Source organism: Poecilia reticulata, linkage group LG1 (genome assembly GCF_000633615.1).
Source record: "Poecilia reticulata strain Guanapo linkage group LG1, Guppy_female_1.0+MT, whole genome shotgun sequence".
NCBI classification, from domain to species: domain Eukaryota; kingdom Metazoa; phylum Chordata; class Actinopteri; order Cyprinodontiformes; family Poeciliidae; genus Poecilia; species Poecilia reticulata.
Genome location: NC_024331.1, coordinates 27705514 through 27727333, shown reverse-complemented (window position 1 = coordinate 27727333; position 21820 = coordinate 27705514). Strand labels below are relative to the sequence as shown.

General features: G+C 37.4%; 2 protein-coding genes across 4 annotated transcripts in view; both read right to left on the bottom strand.

Moving 5' to 3' along the window:
* Positions 1 to 93: 93 nt before the first annotated feature.
* Positions 94 to 6436, bottom strand: saraf (store-operated calcium entry-associated regulatory factor). The gene is made up of 7 exons (XM_008418966.2): positions 6129 to 6436; positions 4409 to 4587; positions 3332 to 3530; positions 2742 to 3035; positions 2497 to 2653; positions 1582 to 1664; positions 94 to 1324 (listed from the first exon to the last, which is right to left on the bottom strand). Exons 1-7 carry the CDS (start codon positions 6196 to 6198, stop codon positions 1299 to 1301), a joined length of 1008 nt encoding a protein of 335 aa, XP_008417188.1. The 5' UTR covers positions 6199 to 6436; the 3' UTR covers positions 94 to 1298.
* A 990-nt stretch (positions 6437 to 7426) lies between these two features.
* galnt7 (UDP-N-acetyl-alpha-D-galactosamine: polypeptide N-acetylgalactosaminyltransferase 7) overlaps positions 7427 to 21820 on the bottom strand; it is a 22943-nt gene continuing 8549 nt past the window's right edge. The window contains exons 3-15 of one of the 3 annotated variants that reach the window (XM_017307529.1): positions 21077 to 21392; positions 17910 to 18076; positions 17580 to 17710; positions 16065 to 16144; positions 15252 to 15434; positions 13466 to 13583; positions 12492 to 12614; positions 12074 to 12189; positions 10777 to 10879; positions 10584 to 10682; positions 9765 to 9890; positions 9641 to 9671; positions 7427 to 8607 (exon numbers count right to left, since the gene is read on the bottom strand). In XM_017307529.1, coding sequence (XP_017163018.1) covers positions 8501 to 8607; positions 9641 to 9671; positions 9765 to 9890; positions 10584 to 10682; positions 10777 to 10879; positions 12074 to 12189; positions 12492 to 12614; positions 13466 to 13583; positions 15252 to 15434; positions 16065 to 16144; positions 17580 to 17710; positions 17910 to 18076; positions 21077 to 21392 — 1700 coding nt within the window. In that variant the 3' untranslated portion in view covers positions 7427 to 8500. Of the gene's footprint in view, positions 8608 to 9640; positions 9672 to 9764; positions 9891 to 10583; positions 10683 to 10776; positions 10880 to 12073; positions 12190 to 12491; positions 12615 to 13465; positions 13584 to 14813; positions 14997 to 15251; positions 15435 to 16064; positions 16145 to 17579; positions 17711 to 17909; positions 18077 to 21076; positions 21393 to 21820 lie in introns of all 3 variants that reach the window. The other 2 variants (XM_008418953.2, XM_017307534.1) reach the window with 2 other exon arrangements.

Here is a 21820-nt window from a genome sequence, read left to right as displayed (position 1 = left end):
TAGAGGGGTCCCTCTGTCACCCAGAAGTGGTAGCAGTCATTGGAAACAGAGTGTTTCTCAGCAATGGGCACGACAGAGAGAAAAGATACAAAGTACTATTTTAATAGTGTTTTATTTTGAAATTACACATCAGATCTGGTTGCCACTTTCAGGTTCTGTTCTAGAGGCGTCCCTCTGTCATCCAGAAGTGGTAGCAGTCATTGGAAATAGAGTGTTTCTCAGCAATGGGCACAGCAACTTAGGGGGAAAAGATTAAAAAATGACTTTTTTGACAGGCTTTTATTTTGAAATTACACATCAGATTGCCACTTTCAGGTTCTGTTCTAGGGGTGTCCCTCTGTCTGATGAAATAAAGTAAATTTAAAATTCACTTATTGTATAGTGACTGAAAAAACCACATGTTCAAAAATGTTGGTTACATTTATTTACACACAGTGCTGCATTAGTTATTCACCAAAATCTTTTATTGAAAACCTGCAGAAACCCCACATCATAGCGCTGCCACCACCGGCTGCTGCAGTAAACACAAAGCATGATGGGAGCATCACTTCATCTTACCCTGAAGCGCCCATCGCTCTGGAAGAGGGTAAATCTGGACTCACCAGAATTTTAATTTTAATACTAAAAAGCAAAACATTCTTAAATATTCACATGATCAATATTCTCTAAAATATATATATATATTTTTTTAAATATATTTAGACCTTGAAAAACAAAAAGTATTAGTTGCTGAACATTAATGGTGATGTGTGAGTAACAAAATTGACCAACAGCTGCTTTTCAACAGGCGAGTAAATATAGTAAAGAAAATAATTAATTCAGCAAAACAGGATAAAAGGACTGGCAGCTGAAGGCACTGGTAGATGAATATATATATATATTTTCCATCATTTAAATTTATACTACAACCATTTTCTATTAAAATGTACAGATTCTCAATGTATTTGTCATATTTTCCTCAGTTCAGCTTCAGTTCAACACATAATGTTCCTTCAGTTGGGGATGGGAATTAGTACAAGTTGAAATATTAAATCTGGATTTGACCTGTAACATTGTTCCAGTCAAATGATCAGACCACTGCAAAAACTTTTTCATAATGGAAGAAACAAAATAAAGATGAAAACCTAAGATGAGAGACTAAGAAAAGCTTTTCCTCCACAAGCAGCTCCTCACCTTTAAAAAACATAAAAATCACAGGACGAGGAAACCCTCGTCCTGTTGGCGACTAAAAAGCAGAAGCTTAGCTGCTCCCATCATATGCTGAGGAGAACATTTCCAAATCTCCAAATCTCAAACTTCTATCTTCTTTTGGTTCCACCGAAACCTGAAAACCAAATAAATATGGATGTTATATTTCTAATAACTGTGTAAAAAAAACTTGCACCTTCAGCAGATTTTTCATTTTACCGCTTTATGCTTTTTTTATGCAATGATACCTTAGTCGATTACTAAAACAATCTTAAGTTGCAGCCCAAGTAGCGGGAGCAAAACTATTTAGAACATGATGATTCCTCCAAACCATCAATGAGACGTTTCTACATTTCTCTGAATCAGTCCAGTAGCGAACACAAGCCTCGGTACCTGAAGCAGTGCGTGTCCCAGAAGACGTATTTGTCCCAGAGGAGTGGTTTTGTCCAGCTGGAGGCGGACTGCAGGGCTGCGTTCTGCAAAACAACCGCATGTCAACAAGAAGCTGGAAGCTGAATTTAAACTGAGAGATGAACATCTTTCTATGGACCCCCTCCATAGCCGCGCCGCCGCGGTAGAACAACTCCGTTAACAAAATGAAACCCTGGAGATGTAGGTAACTAGTGCTATCCGCCACAAAAAAGGGAAAACTGGTGCAGAAAAACCGATGAGGAAAAACTCGAAACCGACTTTCTGTGTTGGCTACTCTACGCGAAGGCTCGTTGCCATAGCAACTGACAACATCGCCACAAACGTATCAGGGCTCCACGCCAAACTTTTCCCACACAATGAACACGACATTCAGACCGTTACAGTTTTATGCTTTTAGGCTTGATGTTTATTTTTGCTGTTATAAGTGATCACTGGTTAATAATCACAGATGTGGTAGATTAGCTACCGCTGCTATTAGCTAAGCTAACACCGGTGGTTGATTAGCTAATTTAAAACACCTGCTCTACTGATGATCTGTCAGAATTGGTGTTTAGGTTTTATTTTGTAACTGAACCGAAACACACCGAATTCAACATCACATCTACCTGGTACAGAAGTCAAGGGAGCATAACTGACCTCCATCTCCCTCATTAAAACTTTTTTCAGACCTTGTTGTCTACTCTAGGTGTTATAGTGTTGACAATTAGTAGCAAAGCACTGCATCTGTTTTTCTTTCAAAAATCAGGCACATTTAAGGTTTAACGCCTTATATTGTCAACTTAGCTTTAGCAAGCAGAGAGATGAGGGTGAGGTAACGTTGCAGGGGGTCCATAAGTCCAAACTCAGTCTGCAAATTCAAACTTCTCCTTCACCAACCTCTGTCGACCGAACAGATATCCCAGCACTCCTCCTGTTCCCATCCCAGTCCAGAAGCCGCCACTGCCCGTGCCGGCCCCAGAGCGGCGTCCTTGGTAATATTGTCCATGAGTGTAATCGTTGTGGAAACCATAGCCAGGATTGGCGCCTGGATAGCCTGATCAAGAAACAGACAGGTGGGAAGGTGGGAGCGATCCTTAAAAATTTTAATCTGTGACGGATTTTGTTTTTTCTGCTTCAGGTACCTGTGTAGTCAGGTTTGAATCCAGGTGGGGGCGGTCCTCCCATGTTGTTTGGGTGATTATCCTGAGGGTAGCCGGGCTGTCCACCAGTCTGTCCAAACTGGGCCGTGTCCCCACTGAGAAACAGCTTGTAGATACCATAAGCTATGAGGAGAAGCACAGCGACCCCCAGCAATCCCCCTGAAGACTCGCCGTCCTGGGTGTAATGCTGCTGCTGAGGCTGCTGATGATGCTGATGTTGGTGGCGCTTGTTTCCAAAGAAACTGCTGAAGATACCAGAGGCAAGACCCCCAAGTCCTGAGGAAAGTCACAAAAAAAGAAAAAGCACTTTAATATATATTCAGGGAGTTTTTAAATCTGATAGTCCGGTAGAGTCTGTTTGGCTGTCTTGCAACATTTATTACATTTAAGTTTACTGATCTTTGAGAATGTGTTCTTGCATTATTATACCACTGCATTACTTGAGCACGATCTCAAATCAACAATGTTATCGTTTATTGCAATAACTTCTGGAAAATTTTATTGTTCATTAAAACCTGTTATCGTGACACCCATTACACTTCAATGGCTACATAAATAATGTTTCCTCTGACCTCCCCATTGTTTAAATCCACCCTGGGAGCCAAAGCTGCCTGGCGTCTTCCTCTTTCCCTCCTGGGTCAGCTCCAGGGTGAACTCCAGGCCACAGGAGCCCTTCAGGATGTAGTCATCAGCCGGGTGACTGTAACCCTCGCAGCTCACCTCAATGGCACCAAACCTGAAGGCGTTGTCCATGTCCGTCTTACACTCCCACTGTGAAGGAGAGGAAGAGACCCAAACAGAGACTGAACTGCCTGAAACAGAACGTTTATTGTTCTACAACTTAATAAATATATATAAATAAATGTATTTGTTATTCTGACGATTGAATACAGATTTTTCATTTAACTACCTTCTATATGGTACTAGAAATACATTAAAAGATGCATCTAAACAAATAATTTTGTTCATTTTTATAGACAAATAAATAAGATTTTATTCCTTAAAATGCAGTAAGATCACATTCCTTTATTGAATTTGAACTAAGTGAAGCTAAAACTATGAGGTCACTTGAGGAGTTTTGTGCAAGACATTTACAGACTAATGCCTTTTAATCGTAAATGCAAAATGTATATATTTGTACATTTTTGGCACAATTGCTCCTCTGAAGGTGTTGTTTTTTCAGCGAATGACCTTTTTAAGAGATTGCTTACTTCAGTTAACGATTGATCAATTATCAACAATTATTTCAATAATCAATTCATCACGATTAATTTGACTAACTGTTTTGTTTAAACATAAAAAATGTCTTAGGATTGTCCTCAGAATGTTGCTTTATTTCTGTGCAAAAATGTCTGTTTTAATTTTTAAAAACAATTGTTTTTGTTTTTCATCTTTTTAAATGTATTTCTTCACTGCTTTCTCTGTAAAAATCTGGATTTAAAATGCTAATTTTAATTACTTGACATCAGCAAAAGAATGTCTATTATAGTTCTTTTAGATTTCAGTTTAAAATATGCCTCTCATTTCCACAAAGCATTTGCATAAAGTTTGATGACACAGTTAGCTTTTAAAAACAAATATTTGAAATCAAAAATAACCTGATATTTCAAATCTCACTTAATGCCTAAGTAATGACAGAGTAACAGTACCTGAACATCCACGCCATCCCAGCCTCTGTTCACACACTGGACAACATCTGGGATAAAGACATGACAGCCTGCGGAGCCGCCAACACACTTCAGCTGGGGAACCGGGCTGGAGCGCCTCGCTGTGGTGAAGCGGTTCCTGTAGAACGTCAGAGCCTGGATGTCTCTCAGCAACACGCTGTCTGCATGAAGGACAGATGAGGAAGGAAACTTTTACTTCCATGATACAGTTTTAAAATGGAAAGAATTTAAAAAAGGAAAACGTTGCTGAATGCTTACATAATGTAGCCACTTTAGATATACAGTATTTTCCGCACTATAAGGCGCACATAAAAACCTTCAATTTCCTCAAAAGCCAACAGTGCGCCTTATAATCAGATGCGCCTTATTTATGGACCAATATTGAGCCACAACGGGTCTAGCAACTACGTAAACAGCCGCCGACTTCATTTTCCCCGTAGAAGAAGTGTGCGGTGCATGCTGGGATAGTTGTCAGAACGCTGGTTTGTTAATAAAGTTTGATAATACGTTGAAAGCCAGGGGGTTGAGGGACGGGGGAGAGAGACAGAGACTGCGGTGGGAGCGTGTCGGTTGGTCTGTGTTACCCAGAAAGCAGTTGGGCACAATATCGCAACACCAACACCGTGAGTGAAACAAGAGTGGGGCAGCATACTATATAAAGTACTCGGGACCACTTCTTTAAAAATGTAGATGTGTAATAATAGAGTACGAAACAAGTTGGCAACCCAAACTGAAGCGTCTATTCTATGCGCCTTACATATGAAAAAAGTTTTAAAATAGGCCATTCATTGAAGGTGCGCACTTATAGTGCGGAAAATATGGTATTTGTGTTTATATCCACAAACCAGGTGAATGTATTGAATAATAAACGAAGCAGAGTGCATATATATTAACAGTTTATACAGGATGTCAGTAAACATGTTTAAATTATTTTAAAGTTACTTTCATTATTATCATTATTAATCCCATGTTAAAGCTGATGATTCCTGCCCACACCTGCAGTGATGTCATCAGGTTATTACCGAAAGTTTATGCTTTTTTTAGTTGAAAGATTTGTACAAATAAGTATTTAAATAAATATCGAGAAAAAAAGAGAAAAAAAACATAAAACTGCAAAATTCTACATTTAAATGTCCTTAGCATAAGGATTCACTGGCTTCTACATAGCACAAGAACTCACTGAGGAAAACCAAAAAACGTATGTTTTTGTGTAGCATCACACTTATGTGAATTTTCCCAGTTGAGCAATACTTGGCTTTAACCATCTAAAAACATCCGAGGACTGACAGCTAAAGAATAAATTGCAACTGAATTGATTTCCAGTTCAAAACGCTAATGCGTTTGTATTTCATGTTTCTATCATGTTGTTGCACATTGAGCGATAAGGTCGCATGAATTAAAATCTCGCGAGATTATCTGTGACTACAGGTAAACAGTACAATAAATTTGCACAGAGAAAAGTTAAAGCAAAACTAACTAAATGTGGTCGCTTTAACAGACGCCTTTAATGACAAATTAATGGATAAATAATTTTTAAAAATGTATTTGAAACTTCAGGCTCGTAACTACAATTTATCTACAAACAACTAAAGGAAGTGTACAGTTTTCTCCTCAGCTGCAAAGGCAGACACCGCTATAAAGTTAATGCTTTCGGATAATGTTTAGACAGACATTTAAAACCTTAATAGGAGGGAAACCAAACCTTGATTCCAGCTGCAGGTGGTCTCCACCAGCACGAACAGCAAAACAACTGTCACCGGAAGCAGCTCCATGTCCTTGGTTTTTCAGAAGAACTGCGACAATAGTGGCTTCTCTTAACAAACCTGGACTTATTTTACCTGTGAAAATGTCTGAATGAACAGAACGATTTGCTTTTCTATGGCTGAAGCAAATTATTTATTTCAGTTAACGAGTGGAAACGATGGAGCGCTTCACTTCCGGGTACCTCATCGGTTTTCTTTCGTTGATTCTGAAGTGGAGAACTCCGGAACTTTGCACCACAGCCTCCTCTACTGGACTCTGCAGGCAGCTACATTTATCTGGGAAGGACAAGTCGTCAGATCGGAACCTTCCTGGTCCAAAGCAGTAATACTGTAAGCGTGCTGTGGGTAAATTAAATTTGTATTTATTTAAAAAAAAAAAAAAAAAAAAGCTCATTTTGTGGTTTTTCGATCTGCATCGATCCGTTTCAACAAACTGATTCATTACCTGTTCACTGCGTATCTTATATCTGATTGTATATTCAAAAACAATGTCATTAGATGGACAAAAATATTAAGTTATATGCAAATTCTCGTACTTTACACGCTGAAATAATTTTTTTAAAATTCAAATTAATAACATAACTACAAAATAACAATTTTAAGCAGAAATAACACTTTTTCACTTTTTTTCCAAGATACAGAAAATCTTACATATTATTTTTGTCTAGTTTCAAGTGTATCTTGAAATAAGACAAAGCAAACTTACAAGTAACTTTTCATCTGAATATGCCTCTAAATAGTTGAACTTAACATCCTATGTTGAGAATCTTAGCAAGAGAAAAAGTACTATTTACATTGGCATTTTTTTTCATTTGCATATATTTTTTAGATTGTTTTGAAGTTATTATTGCATAAATTAATGGAAAATATAGAATATTTGATTGGATATTCTTAAAATAATCTTAAATGTTATGTTTTCATTGGCGATGAACAGAAAATGATCAAAATAAATAGAAATAAAGGCTTTCAACATCATTCTATGTAATTAAAATATGTAATAAGTTACAATATCCTTCACTTAGCAAAATTAGCTGATGAAATAAACTTAATAAAATTCTAAATCATTGAATATGACTGTATACATGTGGAATATTAAGTCAACCAGTAGCTGACTGATATAGATTTAATTTTTAACAAACTAAAGCCTTTCAGGATAAAATTGGTACACTGGAATTGATGAACTGGACCCAGTTAATCCCAGAATAATCCCAAACAAAAGCAGCAGCAAGAGACAAAGTAGTAAAAATTGTTTATTTCATCATTCCCCCAATGTTTGGCCCATATTATTAAATCTCTTCTATAAGTTAGATATTTACATCATTAAGGGCCTCTGATATAATACACCATTTTCTTTAGAAACAACTTCATTTATGTTGTACAAAATGCTGCAAACATAGTCAACAATAAGCCCAAACCTTTTCCCCCTGCAGCAAAAGCAGACATTTCCCCCCACCATTTCATCACAGGTCACAGTAAACTTCACCTTAAGTTATTCCAGTAAGGCAAGCAGTCAACGTCTTTTACAGTTCGTCAAAGAACTAACCAAATAGTGACAATCATACAGTTTAAGACATGGAACAACTGAAATTATGATTGGAATATTTAGTTTGGAGAAACAGCTAATTCAGGAAAACCTGAATTTATTTATTTTCACTTTTTCATTTTGGGTTTAGAAGCCTACAGAAGCTGTAAAGGTGATTTTTAGTCTAAAGAACAATAAAAACATAAAAACAATCCTATGAAAGGTTCATTGCAATGGAGTCAAAAGACAAATAAAACAGCTGCCATGTTTAACAATCAACTACTTCCTTGTCTGCCAGCGTCAGGTCTCATTATTCAGTTGCTTTTATGTCACATTGACACCAAAATGTCTGTTTTTACTGAGCAAAGCAAGCAGTAAACCCATGTAGTGTCTAGGACAACAGAGTCCTTCACCAAGCAAACGATCTGCTTTTGGTATTGAGCGGGCAAATCTGAATTAAAAACATATGTGAAGAGAATAGAGTTGATTTTGAAGAAAACAGAAATAAACCATGTAAACACAACCACCATAAAAGACCAGTTGCCAGTTTAATGTTAAACCCACAGCTCCTTCCAACGACCAGCTGCGTCCAGCTTCCTGTCTGCCAGTTCCTCCCTGGACTGCGTCACTTCCTGTTGGATCCAGGATGAACCCTAAAGGCATTTTCCGGCTGATAGCCACAGCTGATTCATCCAGAATAAAATAAAAAAAACTCGGATGCATTTAGTGGTGCATGTCCTCAGAAAAATCACCGTATTTCTCTCCGGTCGGACAGATTTCTTTAGGTCTTCATACGGCGACTATGTTGTTCATCTCCCATTTCTGAGTGGATTTACTGACGTCACAGTCTGATATGAACACTTTGTGAAGCAGGTCAGAGCGATCCAGACATTTACCTGTGACAAACAAAACATTTACATCAATGAGCGTCAAAACACACGGGCTATTTTCTTTAAAATGAGCAGAAAGAAAATACAACTTTGAAATTTCGCTGAATAAAACTCCATATTAGCTAATGTTAATGCTAGCGCTAAGTATTGATCATTCATGAGGGATTTTTTTTTTTTATCCTTTTGGCCAGACAGTGTTGAGTTATTATTGGTAATATTGTTACTTTATTATTATCATTGTGGTTTTGTTGTTTTTATTAAGATGAGAAATGTAACCAAAGACATGTATTTTTTATGTAATGCTTAATTATTATTTAATTTTTTTTCTGTCTTCATCTACCAAATCAACACAAAAAACACATTTTTCACACATTTTGTTTTGTTTCTGTGTATGCTAACCTAATCTTAATACCCGTTTAATTTGTTTATATCACATAAAAAAAGAATACTGCATATTAACAGTTTAAATCCTTTACTGTCCATCACATTTTGGTATATTTAAATATTTTTGGTCTAGTTTCTAGTGAAAATAACACTTGAAATAAGACAAAACTAATTTACAAGCAGTTTTTCAACAAGATATAGGAGCTTGAATTAAGTCAATAATCCCTTATATTAATAATTCCAGATTATGGGGAAATGTCTTATTATAAGTGAAATAATCTGCCAGTGGAAATAGCACTTCTTATAAATACTCAAGAATTATTGATTTAAAACAAGCTCCTATATTTTGCTGAAAAGTTACTTGTAAGTTAGTTTTGTCTTATTTCAGTTGTAATAAGATATTTGCAGTAGAAACTAAACAAAATATTTAGTAAGACTTTGTGTTTTTGCAGTGAGGTTCTGAAAAGAAAAAGTTTAAAATACCCATAATGCACCAGTAGGCGGAGATAAAGAAAAAAACCACCTACTGTCTGTAAGACTGTAAAACATTTAAAGTTTAATGGAAACAAAGTAAGACAAATGTAGAAAATCGGAAAATCAAATGACTGAAATGCGTTTAGAAGTTAATGTTTTATAAAACTACGCAGACATTTACCTGTTGGCACATGAGTGAACCGATGAAGTTCCTGAAAAACAAAACAAAAAAATTAGGAACAATATTGAAAGCTGATCAACTGTAAGAATCGATAATCAAACGGAGGCGTGTTTGTGTTTCTCACCTTGAAGTAGTTCCACTCAGTGTGCTGGTTCCTCTCGCAGTGTGTGATGATCACAGCTGAATTATCTCCTTTGGTCAGGCACTGGTCGTACTGCATCAGCTGTTTGGCTTCATTAATGCGGAAAAGCTACAGAACCAGAACCACAGAGATACGTCAAACCACATGCACTCAAGATGGCGGCACAGTCTGGGCTGCGGCGGCTAAAGGCTCGACGTTTCTGCATCTTTTATCTCACAGATTCCTAAAATGTCTTTGGTTTCCATCAGAAACACCCGGAAGGAAGATTCTGGTCCAACACGGTCAGAAAGAGACGCTTGCAGTAGAATTAGGTCAAATTATTTTTAATTAATAAAATATCATTTTATGCTTGTTTGTGCACCGTTTTTGTCAAACCCCAACTCAGTCATGGAAGGAGGTCGCTCACTGAACTAACATATATTTTATATGCAACTAATCTATCAATTATACTGACAATTAATCAATTAAATCGAAAAAATTTGCATATTCTACATATTTTTCATATTTTTGTGCATTAAAAATAAACTGAAAGATGCAAACTAATAATTCAATTCCTTTTTAAATAAGAAAGTAATCATCTCTGATTATTATGCAGATGTTACGTTATGTCAGTCCTTCACTTTCACAGAAATATTTGCATATTCTTCTATTTCTGTGAAAATTCAAGGTTTTTGTAGGTAATACTTTCAAAGCTGCACCATCATAGAAATGTCTGTTCATCTTGTTGCTAGGTTACGCAAACCGTCTTCCAGCATCACCACTTCTTTTACCAGTGGAAGAGTGAAAGCGCTGAGTTTTTACCTGGTTCCCTCCCATCCTGTGGCACGGACCAATTTCCACGTTCCCTCCGTTCGTGTGGCCCATGCTGTCGATGCAGTAGCTGGTTTCAAAACCTCGAATCTGCACACATCGATTATACGGCATTCATCAGGAGTAACACAACAAATCAGCGATTTATAAGCAGGAATAAAACATGATGCGTTTGCTTTCTTACCTCCCCCCACTCAACATTTTTTGGAGGAAGCGGGTAGTGCATCGGGATGTCGTAAGCTATTTCCTCCATGAACCATTTGAAACTTTTGCATCGATGCTCCTCCCTGAAAAACATTTTGGGAAAACACACTTTATCGTTTCCCATCGTTCATGACTGGGAAAAGATTTCAGTCTCCAGATCAAGATGTTGACAAAGACTTTTCCCAGATGACTTGTGGTTGTAGCTGCAGCTAAAGGAGGTATTAACTCAGAGAGGCAGACAGAAACACACACCCTACTTTTCAGATTTTTACATCAGTATAGACAAACTGAGTTGGTTTGTCACATAAAATCCCAATAAAATACAGGAAAGTTTGTGTTTGTAACAGCAAAACTATAAATAGATCAATGTTGTGAAGATTATATAATTATTATTTCTCCATATGGAAGAAACCATGTGGTGTAAATTGAAAGCAAACATTTCTGTGAGCTTTGACTGCTGCAAAAACAAAATGTGGCCGTAGTAGACACTGTTAGGCTGAAGAGATTGAAAACATGTTCAGGGAGCTTCATTCCTGATCAAATTAGCTTTTTCTTGCATAACGATCTGTTTCCAATTAAATGTTTGCAGTTCTCACTGGTGTAAGGGTTGCATTTTAAACCCGAGGACCTTTCAGTTTAGTAAATAAGAGATGCAACAAAAACAGATAAATAACACACTATAGGATCCCAGGATAATTTTTGATTTTCTGTCACTTCAGCATCAATACAACACTGAAACTGGCAGAATATTGCAAATCTGTACCAAATGTTTTTTAAGTTTCTAGTGCAAATACCTTTGTACATTTAAAATAAGTCAAAACTAACTTAAAAGTAACTTTTTCACCAGGTTATAGGAGCTTGTTTTAAGTAAATAAGTCTCGAATATTGCTAAACACAAACAAACACAAACATACAAGTTCCACAGGCAGATGTTTAAGACTTATAACGTTGGAAAATGTCTTATCATGAGTGAAAAAATAATTTGTTTTATCAATAATAAGGAATGATTGACTTAAAACCAGCTCCTGATATGTCTTGCTGAAAAGTTACTTATAAGTTAGTTTTGTCTTATTTTAAGTGTATTAAAATGATTGCATTAGAAACTAAAACAAAAATACTTGGTAATATTTTCTATTTTTGCACTAATTCTGAACACTAGTTTTACAAAGTCATATCTAAAATCAAAACAATTAACCAGATAATGAAGGGCATAGCACAGCTATTTATTGGCACTAAATTAATATTAAAAAATAAGATGTTTATACACGTTTCTGTACCTGAAACGTTTCAGCTCGCTTATGTCTCCGTAGGCTAAGGTCAGCGTTTCAGGGCGGCTGGCATAGAAATAGTCCTTATAATCATCCCACCAAACCTCGACCACACGAACGTAGTTCTGTTTGAACACAGAAAAATTATTAGTGTTGTTAGTGCAGATGAAGGTCAGCCAGTGAAATTAAATACATGCTGATCTGAACCATTATTTAGCGTATGAGCAGTGATCCCAAAAGAAATCACATAACTTTTACAGTGCTGAGAGAAATAAAGGCTCCACTTGACACAAACTATTTGTTTCTCCATTTCCTGGATGACCAAATGTTTTAAAAATAAAAATATAAGGTACTGTAAGTGTTTGAGCGTTAGCTTCACAGCTAGCTGGGATCTGACTCGGTGTCTGTCAGCAATCTGTCGCCGTACCTTCAGAGTGGGAGAGGATCCGACGTGTGCAGGTGGGGGGTTTCCCTGCCAGCCCTGGAGTCTGTAGATGTGACCGACCCGAGAACACGGCACAAAGAGCAGCTGGCCGCCACACTGCCAGATCTAGAATAACAACACGAAGCTATTAAACATAAAACGGACATTTTCAGCCATCAGGAAGGAAACTTACACATTAGATGATAAATCAGATTAATCACATTTTTGGTTTTTGAAGATTCAATTTTTGGAAAAACAGGATTTTTTTCACTCCTCAGGTTTCCATAATTCAGAATCGCATCATTTCGTCCAAATCCGCCATTTTGTTTGACAAGCGTGTTTTGTTTTACATCTTCTGTTCATCTGGACTTAATTACATTTTTTAAATTACAAGAATAAAGTCATAACACGACAAGAATGCAGTCGCACAACAACAGAGTCCAAAAATTACAAGAATAAAGTCGTAACATTAACAGATAAAGTCATAATTTTATTAGAACTCCAACAACTTAAAATGAGAAATGTAGAGCATCTTTTGAAGTTATACTCAAGAATAACTTCAAATGTTACACTAAATAGTACTGGATTATTAGATAATCCAGTAGTACAAAGTATTAATAATATTTCTATTACTACTTAGTAGAAATATTTCATCTTTTAACACATCAGCGCCAAATTATTAGCAGGGACAATCGTGCAAACAACAGTTTATTTTGAGCTGCTCATGTCAGATCCTGATAACTAAAAGCTTTTTTCTCATTAAAACAACTTTTAAGAAGTTTTTCCTGTGTAATATTGTGTCTTTATTCTACTAATATTAAGATATATTCTCGCAAATAAGTATTGTACTTTGTTGTAAAATTCAAAGAAGGGATAATTAAATTAAAGCCACTTTTTGAAAATATTTTCTGCCAATAAAATGAGAAATTGGATTTATTTTTACCGCCCAGCCCTACCGTAGAATAATCTAGATATACCTTGTATGATATTTCAAAGTTCTCTCCTCCCCATATCTGCAGCCCGGGGTCGTACAGACCCAGCTCAAAGAAGAAATCTCGCTCTATGGCAAACAGCCCTCCGGCCATCGCTGGAGACCTACAGCAACAAAAACACACATCAATTCCAGCAGGTAGAGGCTACAGGTGCATCAACAGGTCCCCGAATCAAGCATGGGATGAACAGAGAAGGAGTCAAGCAACACACAATCCCCGACGAGGAAGTGATCAGACAAAGATGGAGGCGGTAAGGTCTCAGGACAAACTCTACGATAAGATCCCAAAACTATCCCAGACTTTAGGTTGAACCCAATAATCCTCTCACTGGAGAGTGCTAACGAAATGCTTCTGCCCTTCAGGTTCCAGTGTTTAACATTTAAAGGTGACCTGTTATGCTTCTAATAGCATAATAATATAATTTTATAAATCATTTTTGTAATAAACAAAAAGTTTATTACAAGTTTTTTACAAAATAAAAATCATTCTTAGATAATGAGATTTTAGTTTGCTCAGTTGTTTTAGGGCCTCTTGTCACATTAAATACAAAAAAGCTGCTTCTGGCAGCTAGTTAACATTTACACACGCATGTGAAAATGGCTGCAAACGGATGAGTAATTATACAAACCATACATCTTTGAAAAGCAAAAGTGGAGCCTCCTGCACAATAAACACAAATGCAGCCGGTGGTTTCTGGACATTAAATCAACAACAAAACACTTGTCTTTTCCAGCAGCCATTGTACAGCGGATACAGCAGTAAAACCAGCCAACCAAACATGGTGGAGTTCACCTTGGTTGCTAGGTGATGGGCAGAGCCTTGCTGGGGTTGATAGGTAATGAATGTGACTTGACAACTGGGAGGTTTTCAGAACGCATCGTTTTCCAGACACCAAAAAACATTTAACTCATTGCCAAAAAACAGCTTTTTGTGTTTTGTTTTAACCACTTGGACTGTTTTTGGAAGTAGTTGAGACCCAAATGGAAGTACAAAAACATGAAAGGGGAAAAAGAGAATTCTGCATAATAGGTCCCCTTTAAAAAGAAAGAAAGAGCTTTAAACTCAGGACAGATTAGAGTCAAGACAATAAAGGCTCAACAGATAAAACCCTGCAGGGAAGGACAGCTAGTGGACAGAACAGTGGTAAGTCAACCCACATCAGCTGGAAATAGTCTTTTAGTTGGTTAGTTATGACTTTTAGTTGGTTAGTTATGCTATACACTACATTATGAATCATATTTTTTTGTAAACCAGAGGCAGCTGTAATGTAGTGTATATCATAAGAAATGTGGCCAGGTACTCCAGTCCAGATGAGTCAGGAGGTTATTTGTACCTATATGGTTCAGTTACTGTTTTTCTCAGATTTTTTTCCCTGTCTCCAAGCGGAACTCTCTTCCAGAGCATGCTCCAATCCCAGGCTCCTCTAGCAAAACCGTTCTCGTCGCCGCCACCCTGGGGCTCGATGTTGAACCTCTGGCCGTGGATGGAGTCGATCAGAGGCACCGTACAAACAGTTCTGACACAACGGATGTGGGGACATGCATACAGGACACACGGAGGGGAACGGAAAGATGTCGCACAGGAAGTGGAGGGGGGCCGGGGGGGGGACACACAGATAGCAGAGCAAAACAACACAAAGACACAGAGTAGGGGTGGTGGGGTGGATGACGCCAACCAGGACAGTAGGGGACAAGAAGGGTGGGGATCAAGGAATGGGAGGTGGAGACAGAAAAAGATCAGGAGTGAGTTTTCACATGCTTTGGATATGTACCGGTATGGCTCGGTGGTATATTTTCTGGTGGCCTTCTCTTTCTGGCTAAGAGGGACTCTCTTCCAGAGCAGGCTCCAGTCCCATGCTCCTCTAGCCAGGCCGTCCTCATCGCCGCCCTGCTGGGGCTCCATAGTGTACTCATTACCATCTATATAATCTATCAGGGGAACTGTGCAAACTGTCCTACATGTAGACACACACATACACAAACCTCTGTGTATAGGAACAGGCTGGAAGTGGTGGGCATTAATCATTTAAAGTCATAAATTTCTTCTCATAAGAAGAATGTTGCTTCATTGTTATAAATAAATTCCAATTAATACTGTATAAAAACCCCAAACTGTCCGTATTTCTGTTACTTTTACCATTTCTTCCACCGTTTGTTCAATTAAAGTAGAAATAAGTATGAATAAATTTGAAAATATGATTAAATGCAGTTACAGTGTGCAGATTAGAGACTGAAATCACAATTCTTTATGTGACTGGTGTCCTAAATAAGAGTATTACAAAGAATTTGGGGTTTTCATTAGCTGGAACCCAACAGCCTCAAAATTAATGCATATAAACACTAAATACAATGTATGAATTTCAGTTTTTAAGCAAAAATACAAGTTATTATTTTTCACCTTTTAGTCTTTAGGGTCTTTTCTCATTTAAAAACTTTAATCAATGCAGGGTAATAAATAAATAAACATGTACGTAAGAAAAAGACACTGGTAGAAAAAAAGCTAGACATCAGAGTTTACTTTTGAGTAAATCGGGTAACAGAACTCTTTTATTAAAAATAGCAGTCAAAAAGTGAGCAGGACTTACCTGTCTTTTGAAATGGGTGCAACAAGAGGAGCATACCAGTTGATTCCGACCTCACAATGAGCATCCAAGTAGATCAGAACCTGCAGAACAGCAGCAGCAAGAACAGCAGCACACACTGTCAGAATGCATGTGGGTCCTGTACGCTGATCCTCACTCACCATAACTTCAGCTCCCTGCATAATGTTTTGGCAACTTAATATAACCAACAGGTGTTTAACCTCAGTACTAGGGGTGCACCGATTTATCAGCCAGCTGATTTCCTTCATTTTTTAACGTTGGTGGATAAGATCGGCCAATTTTCACATGTGAAGCCGATCTTATCCACCAATCTTATCTACCTTGGCAAAGGTGTATAAATCAGCCACTGTCCTCTTCTGCTCTGCAGTGAGAGATCAGTCCACCAGGTCATGTCTGCACATTTAACAATAGTCACCCCACTGTTACTAATTCAGCAACTTTCTTGGTATGTTGAGCAACAGTTCAGACACAAAAAATTGGTATTGGCCAAAATCGGAATCGGCAGGTCAGGCTTTTTAAAAAGATCGGTAACCGGTCATCGGTGCACTCCAACTCAGTTCTGAAATAAACTGTACATCTGGACTGGGTGATGCGTCTTGTTCCTTTATCCAACAGATGTAATGTTGCTTTTCACATTAAGAGGCACTAAGAATACACTAATTATTAAAATACTATTAGGCTAGAAGCTGCTCCTATAGATGAAACGCTGTCTTTCAACTGTCTGTCTCCTAGTGAAATAAAGGTGCTTGATGTGAAATCTGCCTGTATATTTGGATGCAAGAGACTATTTTTTAATAAAGTGCATTTAAATACATGTATTGTGAATTGGCATTATGTAAATAAACTGAACTGAATTGAAGTGCAGTGGATTTCCATGTGGTCCAAATGTATCTAGATGTACCATAATTTATTTTAATCAAATCCAGACTGAACTGTTCAGAGTTTTAATTAAATGATTAAAACAATCGAAACGTTTAAACCTACAGCAGGAGTAAAATACTGAGATTAAGTCAGAAATGTTCAAAATCCACATGGGTCAAAACAGTCTTGTTTAAAAGTAGGACCTTTTATGTTTTATAAAACTTTAAATTTCTATTCTCAGCAACAAAAACAGGATTTGAGCCACTAATTTTTGAAAACTTTTGCTGTATCCCGTTTTAATTAGTTTCATAAATCAATAAAATTCAGATTTGGGTGCATCCAGATCTGATTTTGGGTAAATAAAATTTAAAAATCAAATAAAAAACAAAGGAAAACTGTGATCAATAAAAAAAATTTATACTTTGTGTTCAACCTAGAAATTTTCCACCTGAAAAAACTTTAAGTCATTTCAAGCCATTTTATTCATGTAGCACAATAACCATCTCTGTGCCAAAAGTCCAGTCAAAAACTTAAAAACAAAACAAAATCATGTAAAACAGCAACAATTTAACAGAATTCAACCTCCTAATTTACTCAGGAATCAATCAGTGATTTATTAGTAATAATTATATGTACCTGTCCTTTGGTGGCTTTCTTGGCTCCAATGCTCCTTGCCTGGATTAATCCTTCTCTTTTGTCGTTTCTGAAGAGTTTAACTAGGCCGTTCCACTGCTTGATGTACTCCTCCAAACGCTCCTTCAGATGAGCTGCAAACACAGAGAACGCAATTACAAATGATTATAAAATAGTTACGACCGTTTGTGGTAATCCATTTGTAATTAAGATTTTAAAATGCCAAAATCAGAAGAAACGTTAGACAGAATGGAAAATCCAAACTGATCTTTTGTTTCAGTTGATGTGTAATATAGTTGTTTTCCAAGTCTGTTAACCTGAAAAAACCCCCACCTTTGTTGCTGAAGTCGTCTATTAAGACGATCTCAGCCAGGTATCTGCGCGCCGTCCTCTTGATGACGCTGTGCACCGTCCTCATCAGCGTGGACCAGCCCTCGTTATGGAACACTATAATGACACTCGAGGTCAGCAGTCTGTCATCATAATTCCAGTACTTACACCTAGAGAGGAGAAACACACAAAACACCAAATCAGTTGGAGGAATTAGGACTGAGGTACTGCCGACATTTCGCCATAATTATATTCAAAAATCCATCTTTTAAAGCTTCCTTGAGCAGCTTAGGATTGGTCTATTGGCGATACAAAACATGCCAATTAAAATTTTTTCCACAAAATTATTCTTAGATTTTAGTCTAATCAGTTCTGCCTGTTTTGAGCTCCTTTCAGAACGAGCTGTTTTAAGGGCTTTGTCACTTTAAATCCAAATAAACGCAATAAACGCACTCTGACATGAAAATAGTTGCAAACAGATAAACAATTATACAACTGTTCTTCTTTGAAAAGCATTAGTGGTTTCTGATCGGCAAGTCAACAACAAAACACTTGTCTTTTCTAGCAGCCATTGTACAGCGCATACAAAGGTAAAATCAGCAGACCACAAGTGCTCGAGCTCAGCTTGGGTGGCTAGGCAACGGGCCTTGATTCCGCTGGGGTTGCTAGGTAATGAGCCTTGATTCCACTGCGGTTGCTAGGTAATGAGCCTTAATTCCACTGGGGTTGCTAGGCAATGGGCAGTGGCTGCTGACTTATAGCCTTATATTCCAGAGGTTTTTGAAACAGCTAATTTTTCAGAAATCTAAAAACATTAACTTATTGCCAAAAAACTCTAGGTGTTTTTTTTTGTTTTTTTTAGTGTTTGGGATGTTTGTAGAAGCAGAAGAAACCCAAATGGAAGTACAAAAACAAGCAAAATTAGAATTTTTCATAACAGGGTTCCATCAAATATCTCAAATAAGTTCACAGGGGAGCTGCCGCAGCCTTCAGATAGGACGAACACCAGCTAACGCTGTCTCTTGTGAACTTTTTAGAGATATTTCAGAGCAAACTTGGGATACAGAGGCTGGAGTAAATAATGGTAAATAAACTGCAACAATTTAATTATGTTATTAAAGTTATTTCTGCTCTTTCCAGTGAAAATATTGACCTCAGAGTAATAACAAACGTGGAAGTAGTTCTCTTGACTTTCCATTTGAAGCAGCCAATCAAATGTCACGGTTCTATAGAGGCAGCCAATCAAATGTCAGGGTTCTATAGAGGCAGCCAATCAGACGTCAAGGACTCTGTAGAGACAGCTAATCAAATGTCAGGGTTCTATAGACGCAGCCCTAAACCCGCTCGCTGAGTTTGATGGATGAAGTTGACATTTTAAAATAAATGTTTCAGCACAAGAAAGGTAAATAATTTATTAAATCATAAAATAATTGTACCTATTTGTTAAAATAAGATCAATGCTTTAACTGATGCACATATTACTAGCTATATACTTAATAAATTAATTATTCCCAGTTTTAAAAAATTGATACGTAATTATTTAATTGTAATTTGGCACTCTTCACCCTCCATATCATGAACTTTACCACACGTCACTGTTAGTGTGTAACAACGGCTTTAGGAAGTGTAGGAATTTAAAGTGGTCTGTATTTATGTGTTCAAATGAAAATAAGACCTACAACTGAGGACAACTACATTTAAACAAATGATGACGACGATAAGATTCAAGAATTACAAGAATTTCTGGAACCTCAGCCCAGTAATACGGTTGTTAATATTTATTATTTGACCTAATGCTTCACAAACAGGTATATCTGTGACACACCTTTGTTGGAGTGTCGCTGACATTTTTCCTCTATTGCTGCAGTAGTGGATCCTAACTTCTAACCCTGCACAGATGTGAATGAACTGAGATAAAAATGTACTGTTGTTATAAGTTGTGGATGTTTTCATATTCACTAATGGAGCCCAGCAGGAAATTCCTGACTTTATAAGAGCTTCAGGCTCTTATAAAAATATGATTTGACTACATCTGGAAACTAAGTCCAAGCTTCATCCTGAGGGTCTGATGGAGGCGATCTCGGCCGCCGTCTGCATGTTGGTTCAGAGAGATGCTGCTGAGTCAGCAGAGCTTCCTGCTGCGCATCCGGCGGAAAAGCAGCAGGTGGTTTCGTTGAATTCAACTGTAACCAAACGGGATCTGTTCATAATACGTTTGGTTTGTGATGTTCCAAAAGCGCCATTGTGGCAGGTGTGATAATTTGACTCCTATATGAGTAGCTATCCAGAGATTATCAGTATCAGCCGGTGTTTGGAAAAAAAAAAAGTCAGACCCGATTTGCTCACGAAGAATGATTTATTTATTGCTTTTAATTCTGCATAATAGACTTAGTAAAAGCGGGAGAAGGGGAGGTGTCAATATTTGCAGTAAAAACAGCTGATAAAGCCTCCAAGTAGTTGTGAAGGTTTTTTGCGCTCACGTCACTATGACGTCACCGCGACTAGTCGACATCGACTTGACTATTATGATGTACTCGATCTTAAAAAATATGTAGTCGTTCAACCCCTATTTTCTCCTCGGTTAAGTATTTCTGATCAATTATGGAGATATCACCAAATATTATTTTGAATTATTTGTCTATTTGGATGTTTTAATGGATTTCTAATATTGTATAATATAAGCTGAAGTGGTTAAATGAAAAATCTGCAGAATGTCCCAAATAAATTTTTGTTATCCAATTAATTGATTAATAGAATAATTGATTGCTAAAATAATCGTTAGTTACAGTCCTAGAAAAAACTGGAATCTAATATTGTATAAAATAAGCTTGAAAGGTTAAATAAAAAATCTGCTAAATGCTTCAATTTTTTATGAGATTAATCATCAGAATAATCATTTAATAAAATAATTATTAGTTGCAGCCCCTAGAAAAAAACTAGAATATAATGTTGTGTAAAATAAGCTCTCTAAAAATAGATATATGACAAATTTCCAAAATGTTTACATTTTTTTATCGGATTGTCAGAATAACAATAATCAGTTGTTGAAGACCTAGAGAAAACTACAATCAATAACAGGATTAACAGTAAATGAGGATGGAGAACAAAAAGCTGCATCCCGAATTGTAAACAGATCAAATCATGATGGAAAGGAAAGCAGCAGTACTCACTCATCATGGCGAATATCGCTGATCGTTCTGTCCAGTGAGATCATGTCACTGGCCACCATGTTGAATCCAAACTCCTTAATGGACGCCTGGACGGAGTCTTTGTACTCTGGACCCAAGACAAACGGCTTTGCTCCCTCCCCGGGACCATTAGGGACTCCTGGAGGTTCAGGTTCTTTAGGCTCAAAATTTCCCAGAACCCCTTTCTTCAGCTCAGGGCTGTTGTAGGCGTGTGTGTCCGGTTTGAACGTCACATACTGCTGCTGGATGACCTGCTTCTGGTTAGGCTGCTGCCCCGCGTCCTGAAGATCGGCTCCGCCTGGAGGTAGCAGCCAGAAACGAAAGGATTACATACAGAACCACCACTGGGATTTCGTTTTGAAGTTCGTCCAAAGTCCCTTATTTCCTTATCGAACCCAAGCAACAGTTGTGAACCTTGTTCTTTTTACTGTCCTGTTTATGTTTTTAAAGGTGACCGGGTATGCTTCCTTGTTCAGGTTAGGAGAGGTCTGTGGTTTACACAAAACATGTCCATAACATTGTTTGCACAGAATTATTCCTAGGTAATAAGATTTTAGTTTTCTCCGTTTCAGCTCCTTTTACAATGAGATGCTTTAGGGCAGTGTTTCTCAACCTTTTTTGGGCCAGCGCCCCCCCAGCCTTTATCCAGGTTCCTCACTGCCCCCCACCAAAGAATTTGCAGGCTACTTTGCACTGACTATTATTTTATCATTAATATTACTATCA

Excerpts from the sequence above, each read along its gene's own strand:
- saraf (XM_008418966.2), bottom strand. The coding sequence starts at position 6,198 with ATGGAGCTGCTTCCGGTGACAGTTGTTTTGCTGTTCGTGCTGGTGGAG. Across the intron at positions 3,036-3,331 it reads TGGATTTAAACAATGGGGAG|GACTTGGGGGTCTTGCCTCT; the intron begins GTCAGAGGAAAC and ends GACTTTCCTCAG. Across the intron at positions 2,654-2,741 it reads ATTCAAACCTGACTACACAG|GCTATCCAGGCGCCAATCCT; the intron begins GTACCTGAAGCA and ends TTTCTTGATCAG.